General features: G+C 45.9%; 3 protein-coding genes across 5 annotated transcripts; 1 reads left to right on the top strand and 2 right to left on the bottom strand.

Moving 5' to 3' along the window:
* Nucleotides 1-14: 14 nt before the first annotated feature.
* uqcr10 (ubiquinol-cytochrome c reductase, complex III subunit X) lies at nt 15-605 on the top strand. The gene is made up of 2 exons (XM_069172794.1): nt 15-188; nt 322-605. The coding sequence occupies exons 1-2, from the start codon at nt 48-50 to the stop codon at nt 370-372; spliced, it is 192 nt and encodes a 63-aa protein (XP_069028895.1). The 5' UTR covers nt 15-47; the 3' UTR covers nt 373-605.
* Nucleotides 606-2010: 1405 nt separating this feature from the next.
* On the bottom strand, nt 2011-3432 carry gal3st1b (galactose-3-O-sulfotransferase 1b). The gene is made up of 2 exons (XM_069172751.1): nt 3296-3432; nt 2011-3223 (listed from the first exon to the last, which is right to left on the bottom strand). Exons 1-2 carry the CDS (start codon nt 3415-3417, stop codon nt 2080-2082), a joined length of 1266 nt encoding a protein of 421 aa, XP_069028852.1. The 5' UTR covers nt 3418-3432; the 3' UTR covers nt 2011-2079.
* A 2635-nt stretch (nt 3433-6067) lies between these two features.
* Nucleotides 6068-16611, bottom strand: prodha (proline dehydrogenase (oxidase) 1a). 3 transcript variants are annotated; one of them, XM_069172741.1, is made up of 15 exons: nt 16354-16611; nt 16138-16317; nt 15851-16059; nt 14761-14795; nt 13746-13895; nt 13531-13595; nt 13063-13179; nt 12861-12940; nt 12621-12702; nt 11963-12055; nt 11371-11517; nt 10882-11057; nt 10698-10796; nt 10348-10436; nt 6068-7282 (listed from the first exon to the last, which is right to left on the bottom strand). In XM_069172741.1, the coding sequence occupies exons 1-15, from the start codon at nt 16549-16551 to the stop codon at nt 7092-7094; spliced, it is 1911 nt and encodes a 636-aa protein (XP_069028842.1). In that variant the 5' UTR covers nt 16552-16611; the 3' UTR covers nt 6068-7091. The 3 variants fall into 3 exon arrangements, with proteins under 3 accessions (XP_069028842.1, XP_069028833.1, XP_069028825.1); XM_069172732.1 differs by having other exon boundaries at nt 16138-16368; nt 16405-16611; XM_069172724.1 differs by having other exon boundaries at nt 16138-16611.
* Nucleotides 16612-17124: the final 513 nt, after the last annotated feature.

Genomic DNA, 17124 nt, shown 5'->3' with positions numbered 1-17124 from the left:
AAGTTACCCTACTTCCGCTCCTGCGCAGTGTGCACAACACCACCGACATGGCGCTGACGAGGTCCGTTTATAACGCGCTCTTCAGGAGGACCTCCACCTTCGCTGTGACCATCATGGTTGGAGCCGTTTTCTTTGAGCGGTTGTTCGACCAAGGCGGCGACGCCATCTTCGAGCAGATGAACCGCGGGGTGAGTTTGACCCCGTGACCTTGTCGGGACGGAGCTATGCTAAGCTAGCTTAGCCGCCGAACCGAGCGACGCTTTGAGAACTTTAATATTCAGATTAAATATCTGACGTTTCCTCGTTTATGGTTTATTACAGAAACTATGGAAACACATCAAACACAACTACGAGAACAAAGAAGGAGAATAGCACGCGGCTAAGGAGGAGACAGGAGGAGACAGGAGACAGGAGACAGGAGGAGACCGGAGGAGACAGGAGGAGACAGGAGGAGACAGGAGACCGGAGGAGACAGGAGGAGACAGGAGACCGGAGGAGACAGGAGACCGGAGGAGACAGGAGGATGTGAGGAGGTCCGGCCCTCCGCGGGGCCCCGTCCCTCTTGTTTGTACATTGTTAAATTAAAAGTGATAATATCTTAAAAATCTCATTGTTTTGATTGATCATAATTAAAAACACGTGTCAGTGCAGTTATTGTCAAAGCATGTTGATGACATTAAGTTTCCTCAATATGAATATAATATCAATGTAATATTAATATAATATTAATGTAATATCAATGTAATATTAATATAATATTGATGTAATATTAGTATAATATTAATTTAATATAAATTTGATGTAATATTAATATAATATTAATTTAATGTAATGTTGATTTAATATAATATTGATGTAATATTAATATAATATTAATTTAATATTAATATGATATTGATGTAATATAATATTAATTTAATGTAATGTTGATGTAATATTAATATATTGATGTAATATTAATATAATATTGATGTAATGTAATATTAATATAATATTGATGTAATACTAATATAATATTAATTTAATGTAATATTAATATAATATTGATGTCAGGAGCATCACATATAGAATCTAATGAAATGAGTATTTTGGTGAAGAGGAGGAGTTTCTGCTTCAAAACATACAGTTAATACATGTTTGTGTGTTTTACATAATCCACACATCTTATAGATTTTCTTATTTCTTTGACGTCATATCAAAGTCATCAGAACAGAATTGTTCAGGTTGTGTTCGTGTCCCGTTTCTCAGCAGATTTGTGGGTTTGGATCATAAATCATGTCATTCGACAGCCTTAAGTGGAATAATATTTCCACTAACAACATTAAGTAATCCGACTGATAGTCTTGGTGCAGGTTGGAGATGCAGTCACAGTTCATTATACTAAGAGACTGTACTGAAGTCACTTGAATGAAAAGGTGGGCCACGTTATTAATATGTTAGGACTTCCAAAGAACCACTGGATGTTTTGCTGAGCAGCATTGAAGAATTAATTATCTCTTTTAGGTGTCAACAAATAATCATTGCTGATGTCTGAACAGAGGATAATATGTACACATGCTCCAGTTTAACTGTGAGTCTGGTTAATGATAAACACACCTGTCAACAAGCATTCAAATGCATTACATACAAGTGCACTTCTTTGTCAGGCCTGTAGGAGGCGCACTAAACCTGCCTGTTCTACTGAATAATAAGAGCTGTGTTCATCACTGACGGCTCACAGCCTGATTTAATTACAATGGGCTCCAAAAAATGAATAAATCAAATGCTGAATTCGACCGAAGAAACAAGTCTGAATGTCTTTAGATCCAGAAACAAGGAGAATCAGTGTTCACATCCAAAGCCCTTAAAAACATGTTCAGTTCAAATGTTTTACGTCGCTGTAGTGCAGAGTTGATCTGAATGTAATGTTATCATGATGTCATGAAACCATATTTACAACTCAAATAAGCTCAAACGAGCTTTAAGTCAGGTGTCAAATTGAAGAAAAGAAAACGTGTTATGTACACATGCTGCAGTGTAAACTGCTATATTAGTTTAATGCATTAACTCAAGATACATTTAAAAAAAAAAAAACAGCAATCAGTAAATAGCATCTTTCAACCAACCCCACAGTTGTGTTACCCACAGGCTGACGCCCAGCTCTGACAAGTACTGTATTTCAGGTGTGAGCATTTTTTCACAAGTTGTCCTGAATTTGGGATCCATATCTTCCTTCATGTTGTATCCCAGGATGGACGTCTCTCCAACGGGCTGCCAGGGCAGGAAGCGTCTGTTCTGAATCCTCTGGGCTTCGACTGCTCCACCCGCCATACAGATGGCCTTCATCTCAGCGTTCCTCCTCCCCAGCCGGTCCACCTCCTGCTTCATCCTGTCTCTCCCGTAAGCCTCCACTCGGGCCCAGAAGGTTGCATTAAAGTGCTGATAAAGTCTCCAGTCTGCCCCGTTCCACTCTAAAGCTTTGGCTCTCATCTCAGGGCCGAGCAGGGACACAGAGGACCTCTTGCGAGCATTGAGTTTAAAATGCAGGATGTCCTCGGTGGTCCAACAGAGCAAATCCTTCAGCAGAATGAGAGACTCCTCAAAATATTCTGCTATGAGCACCAGGTGAAAACGGTTCGATAAGTTCTGAATATTGGTCTTCACGCTCGGATCATCAGCCTCAAGGTTGTTATCAAAGCCAAAGTCAAAAAAGAGCAGATTTTTAAGATAGAAGGAGTTGTAGGCCGTTGGACTGTAGAAGGCCTGAGGATCATTCAGGAACTCTGCCAGCTTGTTCTCTCCACCGATCCTCCACGTGATGGGAACCGCTCGGTGGTAGTAGTGGAAGGCCGACTCAAAGAGGTCGGCGGGGTCCCGTAGGATGGTGATGTACGCGGCGTCGGGAGGCAGCAGCTTGGCCACCTCTCGGTGGTCGAAGCGCATGTGGTTACAAATGATGTTGAAACAGTCTCCGGGCCTGTAGTCCTTCACCTGGGAGCACAGGAACGGCGACGGGTAGAGGAAGTCATTGCGCCCATCAGGGAACGCAAACCTAAGCTTGTGCTTCTCTCCAAACCTGAAGAGGATGTTGAGGATGGTGCTGCTCGCAGTTTTGTGGGTCTTCATGAACACAATGTTGACTTTGGGGGCGCAGACTTCAGATTGGGAGTTTGCTCTTCGGGAGGGCACCGCCAGGCTGGTCAGTTTAGTCGTTCTGAGAGGACACGTGTCTTCTTGGGAGCCCCTGAAAGTAAAGTATATGGTTAAGTACGCTGACTTATCTTAACGAAACAATGCTTTAGTCTTAAATCTTTACCTTATCTTCACTCGGCTTGGGCTCGTCAAGCAGTACAGCACCAGCATGATGTTGGACAATAACAACCAGGGAATCAGCCGTCGTATTACAGCTGTGCACTTTATTCCTTTGATGCCAGACATGATTCAAATCCAAATAGGAACCTGATTTTCAAATCAGAGAGCAGACAGTCGTCTTCATGTAACATACAGAAGAGGTTGTTGATCCACAGCCTGCTGGATCGTCCCGTGTTTGTTGTGTTCTCATTGAACCAATGAGCATCAAGCTCATAAACATTCCCGCTCTGTGGAAATTTATTATACAGAAGCCAACTACCCTCTTACCTCATCCCTCAATGCACTGGTGGAACTATGATTTACAAAATGCCAAGTCTTGGCCAGGCCATATTTGAATTAAATGTTGGTTTGTAGTCTTTATTAGTGCTAAAAAGAAAAGGTCATCATACGATAAACAGTAGGAAAACAGATAATACAGATAATAACGATAAGGAAGGAAACTGCTGCATCATCCTTTCTGTTAAATAAAACACAAAGCCCCCATGTTGACACTTTAAACATGTTGACTGTTCCTCAATTTCCTTTTAAAAAAACACCCAAAAGGAAAAAAGAACATAGCTTTTAATGTATAAAGGATCTTACAACAATTTGGTGCTCACTTTAGGAAAAATGCAGTGGAAGAGGAAATTGAGAAAATATCTAAATACGTTTTCTGGACTGATGTTTACTGCTGATTGAAAAGAAAAAACCTTGTCGTCTGATTCATGTAGTCAGTTTGTTACATGTCATGAGAACACCTCTTATGTGAATATCTCACCATTAAGAAGAAAGAAATGAAACAAAGAAAATCAATTTGATTGAGGCCCACACATTTGGAAGTCGGGTTCAAGACTTCTTTTGAAAATCAAAACTGTCAGACTATAAATAAAATGGTAAATCAAATAATAAATCAAAGAAGAACACAATTTATGGAAATATTTGTAGAAGAAAAAGCAGTAGAGAGCATTCCCTACCTGGAGACGACAGCATCAGTGTCACGCTGATGACGGTCTACAAGGTGAAAGAAAACCTTTTGTTCAGCGTTCTGTTCAGACTCCCTGAACAGGTTTCTGATTTGTTGCTGGGAGGATTGAAAAAGGTCAAATGTAAACTCTCCTCCCACCGGGGCTGGAACAGTTTGTAAGATAGGCTGCTGAGGAAGCTGTCAGCAACCCTATACGATGGACCACTAATGTGTTCATGTGTCTGACCAAAACATGCCTGTAAAATATACAGGGATTAAACGTAGTCTGAGACTAGAGACTGAACTGCTCATGTATCTAATGTATAATGTACAATGAGCGTGACAGCAACGCACCTGTTGTACATAGAGCAGTGTGTGCAAAGCCGACCCAGCGGGGTGTTGTGGGGCGGACCGACTGGTCTATCTGGCGCAGGTGCTGCTCCTGCTGCTGCCGCCTTCGGCTGAATCATTGATTTCAGTAGGTCACATTGATCTGACTGACGGAGCTCCAGTTTACTTTGCTGACATCAGAGAACGTCAGAGGACAATCATATCACCTGGTTCACTGCAAGATAAGAGCAGGGTTGAATCTGGGGTTGCTAGACGAAAGGCTGCCTGCAGTGACTGAAGCTAGAGTTTGCACAACTTTAAGATTACAGAAGATCATTTTAAATTATTGTCAGTCATCTCTGAATTTTAAACTCGACAGATTCTCCCCCAACAACAAAGAAACTTCACATCTTTCCTGCACAGTAACATTTTGGGCCACTTCTAATATTCCAAATCTGTTCTCCTTTCCTGTTGACTGTAGTTTATTGTGTGAATCACCAATTATACATATTTTTACAAGTGTAAAAAAATTGTGTACAGCAGTGAAGTGGAAACAAACCAAAAATAAAACAAAAATGAAAACAATCAAAGCAAATGCAACAACTAAAAAAATGACAAATTCATACCAGGTCAGACAATCAACCTCAGTGTTAGAACAGACCTCCAGATTAATGGATCTGATGGTTATGAACTATTGCCATTAAATTAATAATAATCATTATTGTTGGTATTGTATTAGAATTATGTCAAAAAATGACCAAAAACTAAATGAGACTTTCTACTGCTGCTATATTAAAATGTTAGGGCTGTGTCTGAACTATTGCAGTGCAAAATACAAGCATTAGAGAAGCTGTGACAGACAGTTTCTAAATGAATTATCTATGAAAAAGGTTTAAGGAGATTTCACATTTTCAGGAGTGGATTTATTTTCAGTCTCACAGAACTGAAATGATTCAAAGATGTTGGAGAGTGCAGAGAATAAATAATCTGACGCAACCGGTCTCTATAATAACATGCTGCAGACAGCTGCTCCTCCCATGCAGTTTATGCAACAGTGCTCTTACAGTTCCTGGGTGAAGTCACCTTAGAGTTACAGCAGTGATCCGTTATTAGTTATCAGAACATTTTGGAACACAAGTTGTAATAGTTTCTGTTTTTCTGCTTTAAACAAGTTTGACAGCCAGAAGACGTTCTCGACCTCAGAAAATGAAAGCGAGGACCATCTGGCACGTCAACAATAACAGCAGCTGAAGACTGGATGACTGGACCATCCTTTGTTTGGAGTCAGAGACTAAATGAAAGCTGGGAACTAAAAACAATTACTTCCAAAACACAGCTAGTTGTCGTGTTTGCATACATCCACAGGACCTCTTAGATGTGACCGGCTCTTTGTCTTGAGGACATCAATGTGAGACATCATGACAGATTAAAAGGAGGCTCATCTGTTGCAGCATTTACTGTTTTTACTTTAATGAAACACATCAGGACCTAAATATACAGTACAAATATAGATCTTTACAAATCTCAGTCATTTTTTATGTTCTCAAAGTTACTACCTTCCACAATAAGTAGACATCTATTTGTTCATACAGTGACACACAATACCAGCAATAAACATGCTAATCAAAACCATTTACACTCCCCTCACAGGGAGGAACACTACAGCGTTTTACAGTAGATGATTGATTCCAGTTAATCTTGTTAAACCAATCATGAGGCACTTTTAAGTGAAAGTTACATAAGACAGACATCGAACAAAACATTTTAAAAAGCACATGACAGGTTATACAGTATGTACAAATAGGCCAGCTTTGGTATTCAAACATATACATTATACTTTTCTTAGCCTCCACTGAATAACTCCATTCTGAGCATCAATAAAATATCACCTTTAGAGACACAAACACTAAAAAAGCAGCATGTTTTTCAGTGTTGTGTTGGACTATGGCCTGTTTCAAAGTTAAATAAACTGATGTGATTTAGAGAACAATATCAATCTTCACTTCTTAATGGAGGAGCAGATGTATGATGATCGCAGAGCTTTAAACACCTCTTTATTGCATCAACTTCTAAAAGCCATCTATTGCAGCCCATACTAAACTAAAGTCAGGCATAATGTACTGTAAACTTAGAATCAAGGTTTTATACTGTAGCTAGTCCTAAAACTATGTAAATGATATACATGATACTAAAAGATAGTATTTGAGTGAGTAATAACGCTGCACTGTTTTTTTTTTTTCTTTTGGTGGTACTACTAAATACTTGTGATCTACAAAACATTGGTAAAACAAGGCTTGTAGTGGATGGGTTTGAACTGCAATTTTATCATCCAAAATTCTCTTCTGTGCTGTGCAGCAACCCAATGACAGACACTAATCTACTGCAAAGGCAGCTAGCAGCCTGTGCTACACTGAAGCCGGTGGAATGCTTACAGACACATCGCAGGTAAACGTTGTGGTCCTGAGACTTAGTACACAGGCTTGTAGAAAAGCTGCCCACCCAGCAGTCTGCGCTTCAGCTCCTTCCACAGCAGGCTGCGCTCCCGCTGCGCTCCCTTCATGAAGCCGCGGTTCTCCTGGGCGCGGCGGGACAGGTACGGGATCACCTCGTTGACGGGGCCGTACGGGACGTACTTGTAGACAGGAAAACCCGCTTGACCTGTTTTCAGCAGAGCAAAGAGACGAGAGAAAACGTCCTGAAATATATCGATATATAAGTGAAATAATGGTGCAGTAGACTGAAATATGACTTAATTTATTGTAAATAAACACTATATTAAGATAACAATGATGTGTAAAATAAGAGCAGAAAAAAGTTTAGGTTCACCGGAGCATCAACTGTCAATATTCATCTGCATAAAAAGAATCATTTAATCAGTACAAGCAGACTCAAAGTCTGAACAGTCGAAGCTCGGGGAGCTTCACTGGCATGATGTTGAAGTAGTGGCTCAGTTCCAGAGCTCCTTCTGGGCTGCTTCATCATGTCCACATAAATGGTGCCTTCAGGTTTCACATCAGAGCACGTTATGATTTAACTGCCGTCCGATGTCCGTCACGCGTTCACGCCAGACGCCCGCCTCGTTCACGCCCGCCTGGTTCACGCCCGCCTGGTTCACGCCCGCCTCGTTCACGCCCGTCTCGTTCACGCCCGCCTGGTTCACGCCCGCCTCGTTCACGCCCGCCTGGTTCACGCCCGCCTCGTTCACGCCGGACGCCCGCCTCGTTCACGCCCCGCCTCGTTCACGCCCGCCTGGTTCACGCCCGCCTGGTTCACGCCCGCCTGGTTCACGCCCGTCTCGTTCACGCCCGCCTCGTTCACGCCCGCCTGGTTCACGCCCGCCTCGTTCACGCCCGCCTGGTTCACGCCCGCCTCGTTCACGCCGGACGCCCGCCTCGTTCACGCCCGCCTCGTTCACGCCCGCCTGGTTCACGCCCGCCTCGTTCACGCCCGCCTCGTTCACGCCCGCCTGGTTCACGCCCGCCTGGTTCACGCCCGCCTGGTTCACGCCCGTCTCGTTCACGCCCGTCTCGTTCACGCCGGACGCCCGCCTCGTTCACGCCCGCCTGGTTCACGCCCGCCTCGTTCACGCCCGCCTCGTTCACGCCCGCCTGGTTCACGCCCGCCTCGTTCACGCCCGCCTGGTTCACGCCCGCCTCGTTCACGCCGGACGCCCGCCTCGTTCACGCCCGCCTGGTTCACGCCCGCCTGGTTCACGCCCGCCTGGTTCACGCCCGCCTGGTTCACACCCGTCTCGTTCACGCCCGCCTGGTTCACACCCGCCTGGTTCACACCCGCCTTGTTCACGCCCGCCTGGTTCACACCCGTCTCGTTCACGCCCGCCTGGTTCACGCCCGCCTGGTTCACGCCCGCCTGGTTCACGCCCGCCTGGTTCACACCCGTCTCGTTCACGCCCGCCTGGTTCACACCCGCCTGGTTCACGCCCGCCTGGTTCACGCCCGCCTGGTTCACGCCCGCCTGGTTCACACCCGCCTGGTTCACACCCGCCTGGTTCACACCCGTCTCGTTCACGCCCGCCTGGTTCACACCCGCCTGGTTCACACCCGCCTGGTTCACGCCCGCCTCGTTCACGCCCCGCCTCGTTCACGCCCGCCTGGTTCACGCCCGCCTCGTTCACGCCCGTCTCGTTCACGCCCGCCTCGTTCACGCCCGCCTCGTTCACCGCCGGACGCCCGCCTCGTTCACGCCCGCCTCGTTCACGCCCGCCTCGTTCACGCCCGCCTGGTTCACGCCCGCCTCGTTCACGCCCGCCTGGTTCACGCCCGCCTCGTTCACGCCGGACGCCCGCCTCGTTCACGCCCGCCTGGTTCACGCCCGCCTCGTTCACGCCCGCTTGGTTCACGCCCGCCTCGTTCACGCCGGACGCCCGCCTCGTTCACGCCCGCCTGGTTCACGCCCGCCTCGTTCACGCCCGCCTGGTTCACGCCCGCCTGGTTCACGCCCGCCTGGTTCACACCCGCCTGGTTCACACCCGCCTTGTTCACGCCCGCCTTGTTCACGCCGGACGCCCGTCTCGTTCACACCCGCCTCGTTCACGCCCGCCTGGTTCACGCCCGCCTGGTTCACGCCGGACGCCCGCCTGGTTCACGCCCGCCTGGTTCACGCCCGCCTGGTTCACGCCCGCCTCGTTCACGCCCGCCTCGTTCACGCCCACCTGGTTCACGCCTGCCTCGTTCACGCCGGACGCCCGCCTCGTTCACGCCCGCCTGGTTCACGCCCGTCTCGTTCACACCCGCCTGGTTCACGCCCGCCTGGTTCACACCCGCCTGGTTCACGCCCCGCCTGGTTCACGCCCGTCTCGTTCACACCCGCCTGGTTCACGCCCGCCTGGTTCACACCCGCCTGGTTCACGCCCGTCTCGTTCACACCCGCCTCGTTCACCGCCCGCCTGGTTCACGCCCGCCTCGTTCACGCCCGCCTTGTTCACGCCCGCCTGGTTCACGCCCGCCTGGTTCACGCCCGCCTGGTTCACGCCCGCCTGGTTCACGCCCGCCTCGTTCACGCCCGCCTCGTTCACGCCCACCTGGTTCACGCCTGCCTCGTTCACGCCGGACGCCCGCCTCGTTCACGCCCGCCTGGTTCACGCCCGTCTCGTTCACACCCGCCTGGTTCACGCCCGCCTGGTTCACACCCGCCTGGTTCACGCCCGCCTGGTTCACGCCCGTCTCGTTCACACCCGCCTCGTTCACACCCGCCTGGTTCACGCCCGCCTGGTTCACACCCGCCTGGTTCACGCCCGCCTCGTTCACGCCCGCCTTGTTCACGCCCGCCTCGTTCACGCCCGCCTGGTTCACGCCCGCCTGGTTCACGCCCGCCTGGTTCACGCCCGCCTGGTTCACGCCCGCCTCGTTCACGCCCGCCTGGTTCACACCCGCCTGGTTCACGCCCGCCTGGTTCACGCCCGCCTGGTTCACGCCCGCCTCGTTCACGCCCGCCTGGTTCACGCCCGCCTGGTTCACGCCCGCCTGGTTCACGCCCGCCTGGTTCACGCCGGCCGCTTGGTAACGGCCAGTTAAGGGCATCTCGGAGTGTTTGCTCTCCACATGTCGCCGGATTGGATGAAACCGTTTCTCGGAGCAGCGGTCGCCTGAACATCTGGCGCCCGTCGGGCCGTTCAGCGGAACCTCCGTGGCCACGTGACCGTGTGACGCAACAGTCCGTGACTTCACCGTTTACTTTTCGTATCCGAGCTGAGTGCAACGTACCGAGCGGGAAGCTGATCTGGTCACACATGCCCAGCAGCTGTCCAAAGTAAACTTTGTTCTCAGTGGGTAAGAGGCCCATCTCATTCATCCTGAAAAACAGAGCAACACGTGTTACATAGTCAGACCTGCAGTGTAGTATTCCAGCCTTGATGCTCCCGTTCTGTAAACCCGATAATTACTTTGGAAAGTCGACAAGGAATAAGTTTGACTTGATATCGCTGGCATTAGTTTAAACTATCGGGGTTAATCCTGAATGACAGGTTTGTGTATTCAGATCAAATCTGCACTCACTACACGACAAATGTTTAACTGGCTTTGAATGTTTCATGCGAGACTGAAGCACAACCTACATGTCAAGAGTGAACTTCACTGTTTCCTCGTTGTGAGTTGCCACCATGATATTTGCGTTCCTGCTGTGTTCAATCTCCTCCAGCACAAACTCCAAGCACCTGGACAAACAACACGGCAGACGCTTGGCATTTATACTTTTTCTATCAGAATCACAAAGGGCCTTGATCATAATTCAAGACTTACTTGTGATACATCCTGTTCGTGGCCTCGTAGTCTGGGTTTATTGGGTCTTCGTAGCCAATCTCCCGGGCTCTGGCTCTCTCCTGGTACATGTAGGCTCCACGCACGAGTTTGGCCCCAAAGTACCAGCCCTCCCGTCGAGACAGCTCGACATCCACGGTCACATTGTCATAAGCTTCCTGACAAGAATGAACCGAGAAAAAACACAAAGAGTCACGTCAACCGTCTGTCATGTCTCCACATAACATCCAAAAGTTTGAATGCTAAGCTTTTCTATCCATGAAGTTTGTATGGAGGTCATTTCATTCACTACAGAAAACTTCACTATCTCATTATATCTCATTATAGCTTGACTAACTCTTGCTTCAGGATAAAACACCACACGATCAACTTTTCAGGCAGGAATCTGCACCAGTATTGACAGATTTTGGTCTCTTTTTTTCTTTAATTGAGCAGGTGAAATAATCCACGATTAGAAAACTGTCGTCTCACCTTGAGGTAACACTGGTACGTGTTGAAGATCACCGGCTTTTCTCTGTTGAATTTCCTCTGCATTTCCAGCGCCAGTCGGCTGATAGCTGGTTGGAAGTACGTCTGTTCGGCGTCCACCATCAGCCGGACCTCGTTCTCCATCGCATGCTGTAGCGCACAAACAATATTTCTCCATTTTTTTTTCTTCTGCAGCTGCAAAAGCATCTTTTACTTTTACATAAACAGACAACAAAAGAAATGATAAGTAGTGAAACATAAACACAGTACAACTGAAATCGCTGATCACCCCCCCCCCCCCCCCCCACACACACACACACCATCACAATCACCACAAAGAATTCATAGCACATTAACTTTTTTTTTATATCTACAGTATTTATAGTTTGAATGGCAGATTTTATGCCTCTATATTGTAAGTGGTACAAACCATTAATGTGCAGAAGACAAACAGGGCAGTTAGCGAATATAATTCTGTTCTGATTTATTTCATTTCATTGAACCAGGGCTTTGATCACAATAAACTGGGCTTAGATTCCTGTATGTCCTCTGATCATTATTCCATAAATCCACATTGTTTGTTTGGTATGCTCACCTTGGCCAGAACGTCCATCCTCTGCAGCATCCTCTTCATCTGCTTCTCCTCCTCAGCTGTGAACATGTCCAACAAAGGCTCCAGCTGACCTGTCTGCACAACCCAAACACAAGCTGTTGACTTTGCTTTCTTCATGATAAGAATGAACCACAAACTTTATCTGCTTGCGACATGTGGGAGCGGTTGTGTCAGGAGGGTGGGGGTCGGAGCAACACGAATGCCTGTACCATTTGAGATGTCCCCGAGTCGCTTTCAAACTAAACACGTTTCTACACGGCTTTAAATTACAAATCACCAAATGTGCTCGTTGTAAAAAGACGTGATTTTGCACTAGCAAGTTAAGAACTTGTGGGACGAAGAACCATTTCTTGCCCCAACAACTCTTATTTCAACTTACAGATACCTGATAAATTTAGGAGTCAGGATTTTCATGTTTTCAGGAAGCATGTTGTATTTTCTCACTTTAAAAGCGGGTGATAAATAAGATTATTTTTAGGTTTTCTCTGTATATTGTGCAATGCACACAAAAAACAGTGAATATATAAGATAAAGAATGACCACAATAATTTGATCCAAACAACTTTTAACCTCATGAAGTATCACAACTTGTCCCACAGTCCATTTCAGACTGGCCGTACCAGTGAAGATTATGACTCACCTCAAGGTTTGGCACCATAAGCAGATTGGAGATTTTTGTTGTATCATTTATTAAACTGTTCCAGTCCAGCAGATCAATTGTTCTGGAAAAAAGATAGGATCAATTAAAAAATAAGGTGCAAATTACGATAAAAACATTGAAAATCAGTGTGTTTGGAACATCTTGGATGCAGATTAAATTCAGTATAAAACCAGACTACAGGTCATTTGATACTTGTGCACTAAAGAGCGACTATCCTACCCCGACAAACCCAGCTTCTCTCCAGTAAACCAATTCTCAATGTCATCTTTGGCTCCAACGCCCAGCTGAGTCAAACTTTCCTACAAGGAAATATTTCAGGGATTAAAATAAGAAATATTGTAGTTCATTAACATTTTAAAAGGATCAGAAGACATCGGTTCTGTAAGAACCTGCGTGAGACTTTGCTGAAGGCGAGACACACCTTCAGTTGTTCCAGCTCCAGCTTTTGTTCCAAAACCATCATTTCAGATTTTCCCTGCTGGGCTGCGAGGAAGTTAAAGAACCGTCGCCATTTAACCAGCACCTCTGAAAACTGGAGCTGTTCAAACACAGGACAACACGTGAATTATCAAGTTATAATATTCATTAGGAAGCAGGATAAACTCATCCACCAACTCACACAGGAAAAGTGGTGAATTTTCTTACTTTCCTTTAGTTGGAATTGTTTAGCTGGAAGATTGGAACTGACTGAAAACCATGAAGGCAGAAAGGAAATCATAAATCTATTTCATAAATCTATTTCCTTTCTGTCTCACCCTGCAAAGAAGACCTCGTGCTGATAAACTGTTTGTCAGTAAAAAATTGTACAAAACTGCTGTTGCCTAATTAATTTAGTCTAAATCTACTGACATTAACTTTTAGTTAATATTGAAACATGAATTAATCTTACCAGGAATTGTGGGCGTCCCAGTGCCGTCATTTTGATGGCAGAAAATCCATCGGTAGAAGCTCCTCCTGATAATCATAACAAATTGACTTGATAATATATAATCATTCTTTATTTATAGTTGTATAACAACTGTCAGTTATACTGCTAATTGACTTTTTTTTTTTGGTATATTCATTGCCATTGTAATAACTACACTGAGAAACCTCACTACGTACCAGAGGCTTTGATGCAGTTTATGAATGTCTCCATTTGGTTGTCACATTTGGCCTCATCTGCGTAGAAGTAGGTGCGAGCACTGATGACCCCCCCACGTCGGTCCCCAAACTGACGATGGGCTTTGTACTTCTTCTCACGATGATCAGCACCTGAAAAAAAGAGGATTATTGCAGCTGCTTTAAATGGTATAAAAAATGAACTTAAAGCTTTTCTTTAGATAATTTGAAAGAATTGTATATCTTAATGATGAATTAATAAGGAGACGAACATCACCAATAGGTAACTGTCTTGATTACAGTTTTATTCCAGAGATAAATCAAGATATTCCAGATTTACTGTATACTGAAAAAAATACAGGATAGAATGCACGACCATCTTAAGAGAAAATCCTCCTTCTTCTACAACTTCACTCTATAATCAGAATTATTTCCTTCTTACAGGCGCTTTATTTCCAGTTCAGTACTCACTTATGACACAATGAATGTCTCAAAAAATGCTTCACGGGAATTTGATACTTCATCAATTATTTACTTCGTTGGCAATAAACAGCCATTCTTGAAGCAATCATGTGCATGTAACTCATCATAAACTATCACTACTACTTTCTTAAGAAATGAACAGCTATTCATGAATTATCCCATAAGTAGAGGAATCATTGGTGGGTGAATTATATACATAAATCTTAATCACTGACTCCTTTACACAACCCCGCTTCATCTCCCTGTACCTGTTGAACTGGACATTTTAGACGCCAGGAGAACCAGTTATAAGCAGAACTATCCAGGCCAGACCGCATGGCTGTGACTTTAAAGTGTGCATACCAACGCTGACACCGAGCAGACTGGTGTTGCATTCAGGCCGAGCTGAGGCGACTGAATGTCAAAGCAAACAAGTTGCTCCGCCTTCCCGCTAACTGCACAGCAGTTGTTTTACTCACCGACGCATGAAGAAGCTTAAAAGTTGCACAACACAGAATACAGTACGTTAAAGTTGTTTAGAAATGATGTACAATACCGTGACTTTCTTTCTCTGCCTCAGAAACACAGGAGCTGAAAAAGAAGGAGGGATTGGCGTCAGAACAGAAAGAAAAACACACTTGTAGTGAAAGACTACAGTTTTATAACCTCTCATATTACTTCAACTGTTTTAAATCAGTATATTCTTCAGACCGTATGACGACAATAGAGAAAGGAGGGTCTAAAATCGATTCTACTACAATCTAAAATCCAGAAGGAGAAAGGAGAAAAGGTTACATGTTGAAGTAAAGTAATGCTGGTCACCTCCTTTTCTAGTCATGTTGAGACGTGTATCAGGTAACACATGGGAAGGTTCACCCTAACCCTCCCAGGTTGGAGGGAACACACTTTTCCTTCTATGGTTTCAAACGGATTCATGATAAACATGATCAGACTCATCATCACAAAACACTGTTTAGTTCAGCGTGTGTGTTTGTGTTTCGTGAAAAGGAACAAATGTGGTTATTTCCACTACAGAACATTGCGTAACACTTCCTCACACCTCAGGAAAGGATCCAGTTACTCTCCTCAGGTCCAGCCCCAAGATGAACAACCTGCTCGACCAATGAGAGGAGAGGGGTTTGTCCTGGCCGACCAATAGAGGACGAGCTCTGTTTTGCTGTTTGAGAATGAATAGGGTATGCTGGGTTTTAATGGCAGCCTGTTGATGTGGATGAAATATATTGTGGAATATGTGACTAAGGTTACTTCGATAAGAAATTGAACAGAAGCCATATGTGAAGTCATAAGATAAGAACGGACTACATCAAAGTACAGCCCTCAGGAACATTTGAGACATTATGCTCTGAATGTAAATAAACAAAGAAGGACATACTGACCAAAGTTTGCAAACATAACTTAACTAAAGGTATCAAACCAGACCTCAGGTGAGGTCACCTTTAACAACACCGCCCTAAAGGCTTTGGTGTAAACTTATGGCATTTATTAAATGAACTTGTAGGGAAACAGATCTTCTTATAGCACATGTATTAAATTCTAAATACTGACTGACCACTTAAACCAGAACAAGAAAGGAGCTTGCAGTGAGCTGTGCTCCTCCTGCTCGGTCACATGTGACAGTCACTCACTCCATCTCCTTCTTCTCGGCCTCCTCTTGGGTCAGGTCCTCCTCCACACTGTAGTCCAGAACCGCCCCGACTCCGCAGGCCTGGTTCTTCTGGATCAAAGGCTTGATGGAGTTGTGATCTTCTCCGGCCACAAACTGGCCATAGAAAGTCATCTTCATCATCTTCTCAAACATCCACTGACCGAGCAGCTTCCTACTCAGGTCCATTAACTGAGGACACAACAGGTACCGGAAGTTAGTCAGTCAGTGGTTCGCTGTCAATCATTCATTCAATTCATGTCAACTCACCTCTTTGTTCTTCTCAACCAGGATGTCCACTGTACAAAGCTTGAAGACCACCAGGCTTCGCAGCAGTTCCACGTTACTTTTGCTTTTGTAGGCTTCCTGTGTGTTGTCGAAGTCGACGTGAATCCTGCTCAGGTGTGTGTTGGTGCTTCTGGTCCGGCTGATGACCTCCACCGGAGCAGCCTCCACCGGCGCGGAGCAGCCCTCCACCGGAGCAGCCTCCACCGGAGCAGCCTCCACCGGCGCGGAGCAGCCCTCCACCGGAGCAGCCTCCACCGGAGCAGCCTCCACCGGCGGCTCCTTCTCCTCTTGGCTCTTGGTGGAAGCAACAGTTGACCGACATCTTGCGGGTGAAATGTTCCTCATGTTGCCCGACTTGGTCCTGAAGAGGGCAGCTACAAACTTCGTGTACGACATGCTTGACGTCCCGCCGACGTCCCGTCGATCAAAGCTGTGCCGATGAAATGACGTTGGGCTGCGCGCGCGCTGCAGAGCCAGGGAGAGGACGTCATCTGCGCGTCACGGGGGGGCGGGGCCTCTCTTGGTACGTCACGCTGTAAGGCATCACGCGCGAACACATGGCGATCCCCCTGATGATCAGATGATGTCTCAGTTTAATTTATCACTTTATGGCTTTTCAATAAAGAAATAACCATAGAAGTTGTTACTTGAACTTCCTGGTATAAATATGACATCGTGTGTTATGATGAATTGCTTTAAGGTTGCACTCATCATCCACGTGGTCGACAGTAAGCAAGCAAGGCTGTGAAACTTATAGCCTGTCACATTTTTATTTGTATTGCACCTTTCATTGATAGTTTGGTTTCAGCTCTCATGTTGCAACCTTGAGGGAAATATTTAAGACTCACAAACAGCTGCTCTGTTGCATCAAAAGAAAACATTCTTCACGAGGAGACATCGCCGCAAAACTCAGTCGCACACATTTGAGGCGATGTTTGGAAACTTGGGGATCGAACCTGGAATTTATAC

This window comes from Embiotoca jacksoni, unplaced genomic scaffold (assembly GCF_022577435.1).
Source record: "Embiotoca jacksoni isolate LCO1_2020_lvr unplaced genomic scaffold, fEmbJac1.0.p SCAF_10, whole genome shotgun sequence".
In the NCBI taxonomy this organism is placed as follows: Eukaryota; Metazoa; Chordata; class Actinopteri; family Embiotocidae; genus Embiotoca; species Embiotoca jacksoni.
This window is presented reverse-complemented; position numbering and strand designations above follow the sequence as displayed.